Genomic DNA, 15,574 nt, shown 5'->3' on the forward strand with positions numbered 1-15,574 from the left:
CTTGCAGAAGTATCTTTAAGACAATGTGGCTCCTGAGTAGAATAAGGTTTAGTACCACTGCTCTAAATGATCCATAGACCACTGTGGCTGATAGATTTGGTAAATTTACTTCACAATGAACAGAAAAACAGCATTTAACTGACTGTTAACTTTCAATAAAGGCAGTGCCATCAGCTAACAACAGACTGGACTGAGATGAACTGCTCTGTGATTTTAGATTGTAGTGTTAGAGGGGCGGGGTCATTGACCCTGCCCAAACGAAACCAAGCCAGGAAAGAGGTTAAAGGTTTCTAACAGTCTAAATCTAAAATTCAGTCACATGTAGAGCTCAGTGTTTTCACATTTACAACAACCATATTCCAACAAATGTAGTGTTTTAAGACAAAAACTTTGTATTTCACTTTACAGGGTCTTTAAGCTCTGGGCCAGATTTGACCAAAGGTTTGGTATAGATGAGGTTAGGTTCTGGAGGTTCTGGAGATGATATGGAGTTCAGTCTGTCAGTCACATTGGGGCCATATAAGGGCCAAAGTTCACCAAATCAACCCCCATACATGTTCCTATATGAGGTCCAGCTATGAGCCATATGAACTGTCAGGGAATCATATAGAGGGGAATAAGATTTGTCCCTGACAGAACACCCAAACCTTTCAAAAGTATTTATAGTGAATGTGAATACAAAACTGTGAGCTCTGCTCTGTTTTATCATTTTATTTAGTTTTATCAGCAAAATTCTGTCCAGCACTACAGGGAAACATTTATTCATACATCAAATCACACCACAAACCAGACAGCAAAGATCAAACACAGGACTTTTTTCACTTGAATTCTGTCCAAAGTGGATAATATCAGTTTAAACCATCCCTTCATTAACATGATATGAAACAGAAAAATCAAAGTATTTATCATCATCACAATGTCATCATTATATTATCTGATTTCTTGGTGACTTTTCGTTGATTTCTTTTCTTTCTTCACAAGTAAAGTCATTCTTCTTTAATTTGTAAAAAAAAAAAACAAAGAAAGATTCTTTTTAATGACAAACCTCCAGTTGTTGAGGTCATTCTTTTCTGGGCTGATTCAGTTTTTACCCAGTGTGATTATTAGAAAAAGAGAAAATGTCCAAAAAGGCATAATTTCAAACAAAACAGTCAAAAACAACAGCAAACAATACAGCATAAATATTACATCGGCAAAACGACAGGCTCTTGTCCTGGATCTATATTAGAATAATGATAATTAATGGCTAAAATAAAAGCACAAAGACAAAGATCACATTTTCACCAAATTACTATGGAGATTCAGGGACACATTCAGCCATTAAACCCTGATTTTAACTTGCAGAAAAATATTAAAGACAAAATACATTTTGTCTTGGGAGGTAAACACAGACAGAAATCTACAGTTATGTCTTAGTTTCTGCATTTACAGAGTGTTGTAAGAAGTAGCAGTTCAACCACACTATCAAATGATCAATTAACTATACACACTGATTACATGGGGAGTTAATATTTAAGCAGTTACAACTAAACAAAAAAAATTACTGTCTCAGACACACTGGCCACTTCTCTGTATGTATTCCAGTGTAGTGTGCTTAAAAACATCACATCTCAGATTCTTTTAAATGATTTGTTTTTGAAACCAAATGAAGACAAAAACAGGCAGATGTAAAAATGTGTTTTTCATGGAGAGTAAATGCGTCGTTTTATCTTCAAAAATGACATTTCATAAAATCGAACACCATGATGACTCATCCATGAGCTCCTGTAAAAGATCAGTTAGTTCTGTTTCCTGTTTGTCCTGCAGGGTTTTCTTGTCTTCTTCTTTCACCTTATTCACTTGTTTTTCATGTTCTGTCAATAAGTTGTTAATTTTTTTCAGATTCTTGTTCTTTTTCCTCACACATTTTACCACACGGTGGAGTTCATCTCGATGTTTTTTCTTTAGTTGTTGTTCTTTGTGGTCTGAGAGTGCCTTTAAGAGATCATAGTTCTTATCTTTGGCTTTGATTTCCACCTGGTGTTCCTTCTTCAGGGCTGCATATTCCTTTTGGTTTTTCTCTTTGAATTCATTGAACTCTTCAGCTTTCTTTCTGGCTTCTTCTTCAAATGTTTTCTTCAGGTTCTCTATTTCTGCCTTGTGGTTTTCCTCAATGGCTTTTCTCTCTTTTTCTTCTTCTTCTCGTCTCTTCTGGTCCTCTTCTTCTCTTCTCTTTTCATTATTTTTTTTTTCTTTCTCATATTCTTCTTCAAGCTTTTTTCGTTTCTCTTCTTCCTCCTGTCGTATCTTTTCATTTTCTTGAGATCGTTCCTCCCACATTTGCTTTTGTTTTTTCTCCCAGTCATCTTTTTCTTTCTTCAGTTTTTTTTCAGCTTCCTCCAGTCTTTTCTTATTTTCCTCTGATTCTGACTGTTTCATTTTCTCCAACTCAGCAAGTCTCTCTATCCAGTCTCTTCTTTGAATTTCTTCCTGTTGCTTTCTCCTCTCGTCTTCCTCTTCTCTACTTATCTGTTCTCTCCTTCTCTCTTCTCTTTCTTGGTTGATGATTTTCTCTTTCTCTCTAAGCAGGTTCTCTCTCTGCTCCCTCTGTTTTTCAGTTTCTGCTCGTTGTTCTTCCATTCTTCTTTTCATTGCTTCCATTTCTTCTTCATGTTTTCTTTGGAGTTCTTCAACCTTCCTCTTCATCTCTTCTTCCTTCTCCTTCAGGATCCTCTCTGTTTCTTTCTTTATCGCTGCTTCAGCTTCTTGCAGCATCTCATTGCTGTAGTAGCTGCCTCCATTTTCCTGTACCATTGAGTCGATCTTGGCGATCAGCTCACTGACCTGTTCTCTGTTTTGGTCATCATAGTTATTGAACACATGGTATCTTCCTCCACAGTCATCGACCAGTTTCTTAAAGGAGGCAGTACATTTCTTTTCAATGTACTCCTCAGCAGACATTTTCCTCCTACTTATTGAATCTCCTCCAGTTAAAAGTATGATGGTGAACTTCTCAGCATTCTTCCCAAAGCCTTCCTTGATTAGTTTTACTGCCTCCTTCTCTTCATCTGTGAATCTGCCGATGTTTACCACCAACAAGAAGACGTGTGGTCCTGGAGCCAGAAGACTGATGCATTTAATCATCTCCTCATAAACCTCTTCATGGGACAAGGTTGTGTCAAACAGACCAGGAGTGTCAACCAGAGAAATATGACGACCGTTCACTTCAACATGAGCTTTCTGACATTGTTTGGTGACTGATGTTTGGCTTGGTTCAGACTCAAACTCCTCTCTTCCCAGAATGGTGTTTCCTGAAGAACTCTTTCCACTTCCAGTCTTCCCTATCAGCACAATCTTCAGATTCTTTGGGTTCAGCCTCTCATCATCACCTGTAAATTAAAAAGGTTTGGAGTTACTGATTCAGTCACTGTAGAGTGACACAGTGACACAGCAGAGGTAAAGCATTAGAAATGTTTTTCTTTCCCTTTTTTTATCTTTAGTCTTGAAATGTTTGGATCTTACAAATCCAGTCTCCACCGCCTCTCTCCCCATATTTTCTGTCTCTCTTCAGCTGTCCCATCTAATAAAGGCAAAGGCCCAAAAACAACCCTGCAATCTGACTTGTTGTCGCCAACACTGTTGTTGTTTAGAGATCCTCACTGGGCTGAGATGGTGGTTCACATTCATAATGAAAATTAAACTAATAATTGTAATGTTGACCTTTATTCCAAGGAAGTGTTTTTTTTTCTCCAAGTATATTGTTTAAATCATTGATGAAATTCCACAATCCTTGGAGCTGATTATAATTTATAAACTTTATTTGTATCACTTTTCAAACACAGTGACATGGTGCTGTATGAGCAGCTCTACTTGAAGAAGACAAAAGCAGGAACAGGGAAGGTGTGATCAGATCATGGTTGGTGTGTGAGTGTACAGAAGACTGATGAAGACTTTGTCACTAAAGAGCCGTTTAAGTTCCATTAATTCCTACTAAACTAAAACATTTGTTTTAAAGTGTCTTGTATGTGACATATCTTTGTGTTGACATGACTCACCTTAAAGCTCAACTCTGACTCTTTTCTCAGATTTGTTTTAATGCTCACATTACTTTATCAGATGTGCAGCCTGTATCAGACTCCTGTACTCAGTGCAACTGATTCACAATATCTCCTAATCTGATTGGACAAGATCAGATTTAACACTGATTTAATGCCAAACTTTAGTTTCAATTTCTCTTGCAAGACATGACTGGATAAAAATACAAGTTGGTTGTTGGACATTCATTTAATCCATGATATTTCCCCCACTGCTCCTAAATGTCAGCAGAAATTCTAGCAGGAGAGAGGAAGGATGAGTATGAGCTGCAGAAACAGAGCAAGAGAAGCAGCTGTCTGTGTGTGTGAGAGTACGTTTGTGTGACCATCAATGAATAAGTGAGAGCAAGCACAAACAAGCTAACGACAGATTGGCTAAGCACTGAGTGACTTAAACTAAGGAGTCAGAAAACCACTAACCCTTAAAGTGGAGGCTCACCCTAATAAAGGTGTGAAAGGTTGCTTGATTAGTTAAATCTGTAACCTTTCTGTGATAAAATGTTCATCAAGGGTAGTAAAAGCATTAGTACACTGAGACTATACTCCCACGATAATTTAATTCCTTCATTCAAAGCATACCAGCAGGCTATTGTCATCAGAATAATGTATGTTAGTGAAGAGAGAGGTTAAATAAGAAAACCGTCTTTAACACATTGTAAAGCATATAATATTTTTGTTTATTCTGTGGCATATTAAAGTTATTAAACGCAACAGAATCTTAAAATGTTTTATTTAAAAATGATCAGAATTGGTCTTTTAAATGATTTCAACATCTCTGGGACATCCATGTTCTGTTTTTTGATAAAGGGACTGGAAATTATTTTTCAAGTATCAGATTCATCGTTTAACTGGGGAAATAATGATAACAACCTGATTAACTGATTATTGAAATAATCATTTGGTGAGACCCTGTAGTGAATGCAGCCTTATTCATAGTTGTTACTCAGTAATTTACTCACCAAGAGTCCTGCTCTTCTTCTTCAGTGACTGGACTTCAGCCTGAAGTGTGCCAATCTTTTCCACTTGAGCATGCACAAATGTTTCTGTGGTGTAGCTGAGTGGTTGCTTTTTCATTCCACATCTTTGTTTCTCTAGATTATCCAACAGTTTTGGGATCTGCTGCCTGTCTCTGATGTTGAGAATAAAAGATCCTCTACAGCTCTGTATGAGCTCCTGGATGTCCATGCTTTTGTTAATAAAGGTGACAACTTCTGGAGCTGAAGGATCTGAGTTGATGGTGAACAGAATCATTGTGAAGTCATTGACTTTAGACCCAAATGTGTTCTGGATGGCCTCTAACTCTCCCTTGTCCTCATCAGTGAGTGGACCCACAGGTAGGACCAGGATGAAGGCGTGGACACCTTCAGGATCACAGAGTGAGACAGATCTGAGTGATTCCTTCATCACTTCATCCAGGGGCTTTTCATACAAGGCAGGAAGCTCCACCAGGGAAACCCAACGTCCACAAACCTCTCCCTGATGTTTAACACACTCTGATGAGCTGGAGACTGGATAAAATCCTGTCTGACCTAAAATGGCCTTTGCTGCTGAAGCCTTCTCTGATCCTTTTCTCCCACACAGAACCAGGTTTAGAGCTGGTTTGTTGAGTTCAGACTTTGGTCTTGTGAACTCTTTAGTTAAGGTGAGGAAGTTTCCCTTGTTCTCACACACAATGGCTTCAATTTTCTCCATTAACCAACTATGATCACCTTCAAGCATATAGCTGCATCTTCCTCCACAGTCTTCAATCAGCTTCTTTACAGGTCTCTGTGTGTCCTCTCTGTGTGTCATGATGACCATTGAGTGTTTAAAAGCATCTTGACCAAACAAACTCAGGATGAACTTCAGTGTTTGTCTGTTCTCTTCAGTGAAATCAGAAGGTTTCACTAACAGCAGCAGAACATTTGGTCCAGGAGGACAAAGACTCACACAGCTCTTCACCTCTCTCCTCACAGCCTCCACAGACAGACTGAACATGTCTGGAGTTTTCACTACTGTTACTGTGTTTCCTCTACAATCTCCAGTTTGGGCCTCTGAGTGTTTGGTCTGAAGTTTTTGTTGATGAAAAGGACGGTCTCTGAGGATGATGTTACCAAGTGTTGTCTGTTTGTCCTTACTCTTTCCCAGTAGCACAATCCTGATTGTCGATGCTGTAATGCAACAGAAAAAAGTAGAGTGATCATTTGAATGTTTATTGCAGTTATACTGTTTTACAGTAATTGTTTTGCAGACTACAAAGTTGAATTGAATCATGAATAAACCCTGATTGAAGGCTGTGTTTAAAAGACCAACTCCTGTTAAGGTGTTTTGGATATGACTAGGAATTTTCTCTAAAATTGTCCTTATTTTATCTGTCTCCAGAAATTTACATTTTTTCCATTATATATTTTTTTTAACTAAGAAAATCAATATTTTATATGCAACACCACATCCTGCTTTTACACCAGACTAATGGCTTAATTCAGTTAAAAAGTCTTAATCCTAGCAAATACCTCTATTCACTCAATTGAAAAAAAAAAAAAAAAAATTCGTAGGGAGGCACATTAAAGTTTCATCGTCAGAAATAAACCTGTTACCTAAACTGGCTTATGAATGCCTCTAATAATTTACTAGGTATTTTATTGGACTGAAAACTTAGCATTAACATTTAGTGAGTGGATTTTTTGGCATTTGATTTGCATTAGCTTGAAATTATTTTGTGGTTTATGAGTGGGACTACACCGAAAAAAATAAAACATTGGTTAAATTTAAAAAAAAATGAAGTAATCAATCACACAAAACATTTTTAATTGAATCAGTTATTTTTTTTTAAAATCAGATAAATCTATATTTTTTTATTTCATAGAAATTATGTTTGAAGATTGAGCAAACCTAATTATTTTTAATTGTCCTAAACTAAAACTAAATATTTCATTTATCAACCAATATAAATATTCTACTCATTTGAACTTAAAATGTTTAAGTTCATACAACCATTTTATAAACGTTGGAGGAAGAAATGATAGTTGTTTTTATTTTGAATGTAAAGTAAAGCAAATTAAATTTTCTAAAAATGCTTTAAACAGAGAATACAGCACACAGTCCTTTACCCATCCAGTCAACTCAACATATTTTTTCCTTAAAACTCCTGCTATTTTGGCCTGATGGGAGGGCAGAAAAGTATTAAAGGGGACATATTTTGCCCTTTAAGACAAGTTTATATAGGTCTCAGAGGTCCCCAAAACATGCCTGTTAAGTTTATTGCTGAAAAAACAATAGTATAGGATTCTTGCAGGAAATGGATGTTGCTCTCCTGATGTTTCAGGCACTTCTATCCAAAGTTTGGGACCTGACTGGGATTCCAACCATAAATCTCCCAATCAAAAGTCAGCAGGGTAACCAATTAAGGTATCCAGCATCTCAGCAGGTGGCTGAGAGGAGGATCAAGAGAGGAAAGTGGAATTTTATTCCAAATGGGGAGGGTCAACCAAATCTGGGGGTGGGCTAACTCCCCACATGACATCATGAGGGGAAAATCTGAGAACGGCTTGTTTCAGCACACATTTTCTGAAAGGTGGAGAAAGAGAGGGTGGAATGATGGATGGATGGATTTTTCTGGTGTTTAAGGGGACTTTGAACCGGCCAGGGGCACATATTTTTGTTAGCAAAACCTGAAAAAGTGATTTTTGCATGATATGTCCCCTTTAAAATACTGCAGTGAAATGGCAACCATGTAAGAACAAAAACATCTCAGAAAACAAGAAACTGACAGTCTCTGAACTTGGGCTGACATATTTGTAACCTCTGGAGATAAACCTCATCAATAAGCGCAATCTCTAAGAGGGAGCCATGACGGCTAAGGATAAATTATATTTGGATTAATCCAACTGCACACAAAGCTAATGTTTTTCCTGTCCGTTATCAACTTGGCACTTTCTTCTCAGTTGAAGTCGGGTCGCTGGCTGCCTGTGCTGGAGTGTAGAGGGAGAGCCACTCAGAAACTGACAGCTGCTGCTGCATCAAGTGTTTTTTGAATCCACTCGGGACCTACGGGATGTTGTTATGAATGTGCATGTGCACAGCAGGCTTAATGCAATTAAAATACATTGATCCAATGACAGAATTTAATTTGGTGTCCAGCTGCCAGTTTAAATTTAAAAAATATAGGTTCAACCATTAGGATAATTTAGAAGATTTAGATTTAATGAATAAATCAATGATTTTAGGCTGTTATAAAACGAAAAATTACATCAATCCAACAACAGCATTGTTGTACTTTTTTCAGTGTAGATCTGTTAGTAAAGGTAGAAGCAGACCTAGTAACAGTAGTACTAGTATTAAGGAGAGGTAGTGGGGAAGTCCTGACTAATGTAGAGTCACACAGTGTTCAGGATTTTAGGAAGCTAAATTGGGGGAATTCAAACTGTCCTCAGGGGTCATGCCCCCACGGGAAAAAAAAAAAAGATATATATTTTATAGTTAAATGCATCAATCCTGTGGACTTGACAGCAAAATTAAGAGGCCACAGCTATGCAAACTTTGTTCTTTTTAAATAAATGTGTGTTGATTAATCAGAGGTGTACAGATTCATATTTGATTGGCCATTCCAATTTTAGATATTTTTTCGGTGTGACCTCCTGATAAAGATTTTGAATGATAACAATTTTCTTTCTGTAAGAAAAAGTGTTACTGACGATATTTTTTTAATATTTTTTGAAACAGATCTTATATTTTATGTTCTATTAGAACAGAAACTTTCCATTTATTCTTTAATTTAAAAAAAATAAAACCCTCCAAAAGTGCAAATGAGGATAACTCATTTTCACTCACACTTATCTTCAGCAGAAAATTGTGTTATAACCTAATTTTCTGTATTATTCCATCCTTTAGGTTTTACACTCATTAGCCTGAGTGAAACAAAAATTATCTACCGATTTTTTTTTATTAATTTATTTTCTGTGGTAATTTCAAACTCTAGAGTTATAAATGGTCATTCTTAACACTGCTAATCCCTCCTTGTTAATGTAACTCACTAGTAAATCAAATTATGTATGAAAAGAGAAGTGTGTAGCAGCTGTGTTCTCCCTGAATCCTGAATTTATTATTATATTTCAGGATTCAGATCCAGAATTATTATAATTCTGAATTATCCAACCAATAACTATAGTATATGACCGCTTCTTCAATCTTTTACCTTACTTCCTCTTTCCTTCACATTGCCTCAGTGACCGCTGTGTAGGAATGCAAAAAGTTTTATCATGTTTCATATACAATAATTATCAGTACTGACCTGACGGAAGCTCAGTCTTTAAAATTACATACTCATATATTTATGTTTTACTATCTGAAATAATATTATTTAAAAACAGATACCTGGGATAGATGCTCACCTTTAAAGATAAGTTACGACAGAGGCTGACTTCAACTTCTAAGACAGAGTGAGTGGTCAAGCAGAGAAGAGTGGGCAGTCAACTTACACTGCATAGCTGTTTTTATCTATGCACTCCAGAGAATTTCTAGACATCTTCAGGAGTTTTGTCCCAAAAAAAAAACCTGAATTGCTTTGTTCACATTTGGCTTTATCTCACAGTAGGAAGATTTCCCTGTCAGGCCAGGGAGTACTGGAGGATGGGTAAAATACTCAGGGGCCATCAGGAAAATTCTCTCTTTGTGAAAAAAATGATCTGTTTGCATTCATATATGCAGCATACCCAAAAATGTTCAGGGGTTTTTCAGATTTGTGCAACAATTAATTAGTTTATGTAACATTGTGGGCATGGCTTCTGCAAAACATCTGGGGTTTGAGACAGCGCCCCTTTGTGGCCACTCGTGCACCAGTTGTTGAGGTTTATCAGTCATGTAGGGGACTGAAATTCAGCTCACGGAGAAAATGTGCAAGAAATACAACATTTAAAAGACTGAGCTCCAAATTCTTCTGGAGAAGTTTTAATGGGATTCAGGTACATCTCAAAAAAGGCTAAGAATAAAAAAAATTAAAAAAGTAATTTTCCTGATGTGATTCAAAAAGTTAAAATGTATACATATTCAGTACACCCAACCACCATCATGGGATAGACTACTGACTTGATAGTTGTCCAGAGGGCAAACATTGACACCCTTCATAAGGACGGTAATCCACAGAAGATCACTGCTGGAAGGACAGGCTGTTCTCAGAGGCTGTATCAAAGCAGGGTCATGGAAAGTTGACTGGAAGGGAAAAGTGTGGTAAGAAAAGGAGCACAAGCAACAGGAATGAGCTCAAGAATTCAGGGGACTGCCAAGGAAAGCGATTCAAGAACTCAGGGGAGCTGAAGTGGACAGGGAGTCAGTGGATCAAGAGCCACCACACAGACGGGTCTAGAAAAGGGACTAGTCAATTTTCTAGTGTGGAGCTACTCCTGAACCATAGACATCATCAGACATCAGGCACAAAGACATTGTTGGCATCATACATTATGGGGGAGGAGGTCTTGGCCTTGGAGATACAGCATATCATCCTGGCACAGGGCAGGTATGGTTGTTGAGGAGGTGCATTGGCAAGAGCAGGTAGCAATGTGCGCAAAGGACATCTCACAGGCATGTGAGATGTTAGGGAGTTAAGAGAAGACAGTTCATTGGAGGAACCTGCTGGGCATGGTAGAATTTCAAACCAGCTTAATGTAAAGAGCCATTTATGATATCCTGCCATCTCCCTCAAACCTCACATGCCCCCACTGTCCATCTTCAGCAAACCTAAAGCACGTTCTGGTTGGCTGCAAAACAAGCCTGGCACAAGGCCATTTCACCTGGCAGCACAGCCAGGCCCTGAAGTGCTGAGTAGCTACTCTGGAAACAATCATTTCATCTTGCATCCGCAAGAAATGTGAAAGAGCAATACAAGTCAAGGACTGTACACCATCTGACTTTGGCCAGCTGGGAGGGGCACGAGACTGGAAGCTAGAGGAAGATCTAAATCAATGGCTCTGTTTCCCTTCCAAGATCACCACAACAAACCTCACACCAGACCGTGTGCTCTGGTCCTCCTTCACACTGTGTACATCATAGAGCTAACTGCCCTAGGAGGAGGCCTATGAGTGCCAGAGCCTTAAGCACATTGAGCTGGCAGCTGATACTGAATGACGTGGTTGGAAAGCCAAGATTCAACCAGTTGAAGTTAGCTGCATAGGCTTCATGGGCAAGTCAACAAGCAGGCTGCTTAAAGACCTGGGAATTTGAGGCCTTCCCAATGCCAAGCCATCAAAGCCCTGTCAGGCACTGAAGAAAGGAAAGTGCCCACTTGATGACCCCTTTCAAGTGCAAACCCTCTCCTACCCCACACACGAAGCAGCAAAGCTGCCTTAGGCCCCGTCCACAAGGAGACGAATTCAGGTGTAAACGCAAAAGTTTTTTATCATATCCGTGTTTCATCTGCACACAAATGGCGTTTCGGGTTACTGTAAACGATACTTTTTGCAACCGGGTCCCAGAGTGCATAAATTCATAAACGAACGACCGTTTCGTGTCCGTGTGGATGGCTAGCCGCATCTTTCTTGAAACAATTATGTCACACACAGTGTAGCTCACTGAAGACGCCTTCGTGGGTCCGACCAAAACAATAATGGTTGATTACAGGATTGTGTTCGTGCTGCAGAAGCTAGTGGGCTTGTTATGGCTTTTACAGCAAAATCTGATGCTTCTTCAACACCACCGCGAAACGCACACACCAGATGTTCTTAAATCCAACGCAGAGAACAACCAGAAGGACAACTAGAAGAAAGTGTGTGTCAGTTTTCTGTCATCTTCTTCTTCTCTTTTGGTGCATTTCCGTGGCAGCAATACAGCGCCACATAAGGGCTTGGCATATGTTCTACAGCGTTTTCAGTCATTTTCAGTGGCTCCATGTTTACGCAGATATTTCCTGAAACAATCCCATCTTTATGGAGAACTTTTTCAAAATGAAACGGCAATATATCGTTTTCGTCACTGTGTGGACAGGGCCTTAGAAACCTGAGACTGCAGAATCATCCTCACTCACACCTCAGGTATTCAAGTAATTGAAGGGAATTAATAATTTAGTCCTAAAACAGCATCTCACCTGGGCCAGGGAGAAAGATGACACAGATAACACATGTTCTACGTATATGAGCTGCTGCCCTCTGGTAAGGGATTCAGAGTCTGTAAAACGTTTAAATAATCATAAATAAGGTAGTGTAGAGACAGAACAACTTCTCTTTGAGTTTTACAACAGGTACTTAAAGAACCTGATGGCATTTTTTGAGAATTTTAAGGAATTGTTCTCAGAATTTTACATTTATTATGTTATGTTTAGTTCCTGTAGTAGCCCTCTCCATGTAACAGGAAAATCTCATCTAATAAACTTAAATTTGTCAATCTATAAAAAGGAAATATATCATAGTTGAAATCTTCTTTATAATAAATGAAAATTTTGTGTCTCTGGGTTAATGGAGGTGAAAAACAAAACTATCTACTTACATATGATTAACACTGTGATGGTTTTACTCACTCTGACTCTGAGGGGTTTTTCCTGGGATCCAGTTTAGTGGATTCATTTTTTTAGCTGCAGTTATCCCTGTAAATAGAAGACCATATTAATCTGCAGATCAGATTCACATTCTAAGTAAAATAAGATTTGTCTGTACGATGCTTCATTGTTGTCAGGATTGTTTCTGCACTTACCAGCAGCCTTAATTGTATCTGTAAAAGAAGTCTGAGTTTCCGTTTGGTGGGAGCTCTGATCATGACCTGGTAGTGTAGCTGTTGGCTCCTCAAATGCTTCATAGCTGACGTGATCTCCATTGTTCTCCTTTACAATTTGACCCAAACGTGTCAGCAGCTCTGGAAGTTCAAGGTTCTCTCTCTCCAAGTATCTGTATTTACACTTTTTGATCATGTCTGCCAGTGGAGGGAGTGACTTGTATGTTTTCCTTAACCCTTGACTCTCCTCTCTTGGTGCTGATATCAGTAACAAGGAATGATCAAATGATCGATCACCAGAAGTGTCAAGAACTCTGCAGAGACTGTCTTTGTGTTCCTCAGTGAAGTCTTCAGGCTGTAAAACCAGCAGGAACACATGAGGTCCAGGATCACAGATTGCTGCACAGTTTTTGGCAAAATTAGCCAGCTGTTCTTGAGATTTGCATTTCATCAGATCTGGGGTGTCGATAAGAACTATATTGTTCCCCTGTAATGTTCTGTCCATTTTGAGACATCTATCTGGTTCTTCCTCAGTGTTGAACACATTCTTTCCCAGGATAAAATTTCCCACTGATCTCCTCTCAGACCAGCTGTTTCCCAGCAGAACAACCTTCAGCTCTGACACTGTTGAAAAAACACAAAGACATCAAAAGATTAAGACACCTTTGCAATTGAAAGCTGCATAATAGGGCTGAAATCTTTTGTTTGATTGGCTATATGGTTTGTGTGTACGCTCTCAACTGACCAAGATTCCTGTTTGTCAGTTGGTTGTGCATGTGCCAGCTGTGTGAGAATGAAATGGTAGAGCATGACAGATGGCAGGAGGTTAGAGAGAAGAGCAATGCAGCACTGGGCAGTACAGGCAGAGAGGCACACAAAGTGATGCAAAGCATGTTACATTCTGAATGTTTCACAGCAGGTACCCTGTAAATAATTTGGAAACAACACATCTTAAAGTCGACATAAGGATTCAGGCTTTTTTGTAGGCTACTAAAATTTCCTCCATCAAAACTCCTGTGACCTGTTTGATTCACAAGTCAGTAAATATGTGGTGTTGTTCATTTATCTTCAGCGTTAGTGTCTGCTTTCAAGCAAAAGCAACAAAAGACAATCTCTCCTGATGATGAAATCCTGACCAGCCGACTTTTTTCCCTTCATCTCAGTAAATAAACGCTACATGTTGTCTGATATATGCTCATAAATGGCACTGCACAGGCTGGAACAATTGTTCCTGTTAATAGTTATCATTTGAAATTAATACCTTAGTTACACTATATTGCCAAAAGTATTCACTCACCCATCCAAATCATTGAAATCAGGTGTCTCAGTCACTTCCATGGCCACAGGTGTATAGAATCAAGCACCTAGGCATGCAGACTGTTTCTACAAACATTTGTGAAAGAATGGGTCGCTCTCAGGAGCTCAGTGAATTCCAGTGTGGTACTGTGATAGGATGCCACCTGTGCAACAAGTCCAGTGGGGAAATTTCCTGGCTCCTGAATATTCCACAGTCAACTGTCAGTGGTTTTATAACAAAGTGGAAGTGATTGGGAACGACAGCCACCAAGTGGTAGGCCACATAAAATGACAGAGGGGGGTCAGTTGATGCTGAGGCGCATAGTGCGCAGAGGTGGCCAACTTTCTGCAGAGTCAATCGCTACAGACCTCCAAACTTCATGTGGCCTTCAGATTAGCTCAAGAACAGTGTGTAGAGAGATTCATGAATGGGTTTCCATGGCCGAGCAGCTGCATCAAAGCCATACATCATCAAGTGGAATGCAAAGTGTGGGATGCAGTGGTGTAAAGAACGCCACCACTGGACTCTAGAGCAGTGGAGACGTGTTCTCTGGAGTGACCAATCGCGCTTCTCCATCTGGCAATCTGATGGACGAGTCTGGGTTTGGCAATTGCCAAGAGAACGGTACTTGTCTGACTGCATTATGCCAAGTGTAAAGTTTGGTGGAGGGGGGATTATGGTGTGGGCTTGTTTTTCAGGAGCTGGATTTGGCCCCTTAGTTCCAGATAAGATTGCCACTGTACCTCAGAGGATGCAGGTCATCTTTGACTGAAACACAGATTATTCTAGTCATGAGCGATTACAGTCTTCAAGGCCAAGAGATCAATTATTTTACTGTCTGTATATGTAAATCAACATACAAGAGTGTTCTACTAGAGTCTGATTCGACTCACCCTCTGCGTCCGTTGCCATGATGCTACTGGGCTAGAACATCAGAGCCTTATTCAGCTGGTGAAGACAACTGGGTTTGAAAAGCCAACAAACCAATCCTCTGCAAAGACAGAAAAAAGTTTGATGATGCAGAAAAACTTTCCCAAAGAATAATCATTAATCTTTTTATGACTTGTATTTTTGATGTTTCTTTTTTTGCTTTGATTGTGTCTGTTCTGAAAATCTGTTGTGCTTGAAAGAGTAATTTAAGTTATTTAATCTAACAAAAACAAATAAAGGTACAATATTTACTGTATCTGTAAAATATACAGCTATAGCTGCCCCTCAAAGCCCAAACCATCACCAAGAAAACTGTCCTCATGTGCTGGAACTTGTGGTAAAAGTCAACTTGGAATATTGAAAAACTTATATATATACATACCAAAAGAAAAACTATCTGCTTCACTTAAAAAAAAATGCTGACTTTAATACTATCAGTCAAAGGCCAAAGGTCACAATATTTTGAAATAATCACACCTATCAACTCACTCTATTTGTGCACTAATAAAAAATTCTAATCACACAAAAATAACCTTATATGCACAAATGCACCACACATGTACCCTCCCCTTTTTGTTGCCTGTTATGCCTGCTCACTCTC

General features: G+C 38.8%; 1 protein-coding gene across 1 annotated transcript; it reads right to left on the minus strand.

The window, feature by feature from the left end:
- Positions 1–397: 397 nt before the first annotated feature.
- Positions 398–14,955, minus strand: LOC121509504 (GTPase IMAP family member 8-like). The gene is made up of 5 exons (XM_041786928.1): positions 14,937–14,955; positions 12,729–13,370; positions 5,033–6,223; positions 2,411–3,368; positions 398–497 (listed from the first exon to the last, which is right to left on the minus strand). Exons 1-5 carry the CDS (start codon positions 14,953–14,955, stop codon positions 398–400), a joined length of 2,910 nt encoding a protein of 969 aa, XP_041642862.1.
- Positions 14,956–15,574: the final 619 nt, after the last annotated feature.

This window comes from Cheilinus undulatus, linkage group 5 (genome assembly GCF_018320785.1).
Source record: "Cheilinus undulatus linkage group 5, ASM1832078v1, whole genome shotgun sequence".
NCBI classification, from domain to species: Eukaryota; Metazoa; Chordata; class Actinopteri; order Labriformes; family Labridae; genus Cheilinus; species Cheilinus undulatus.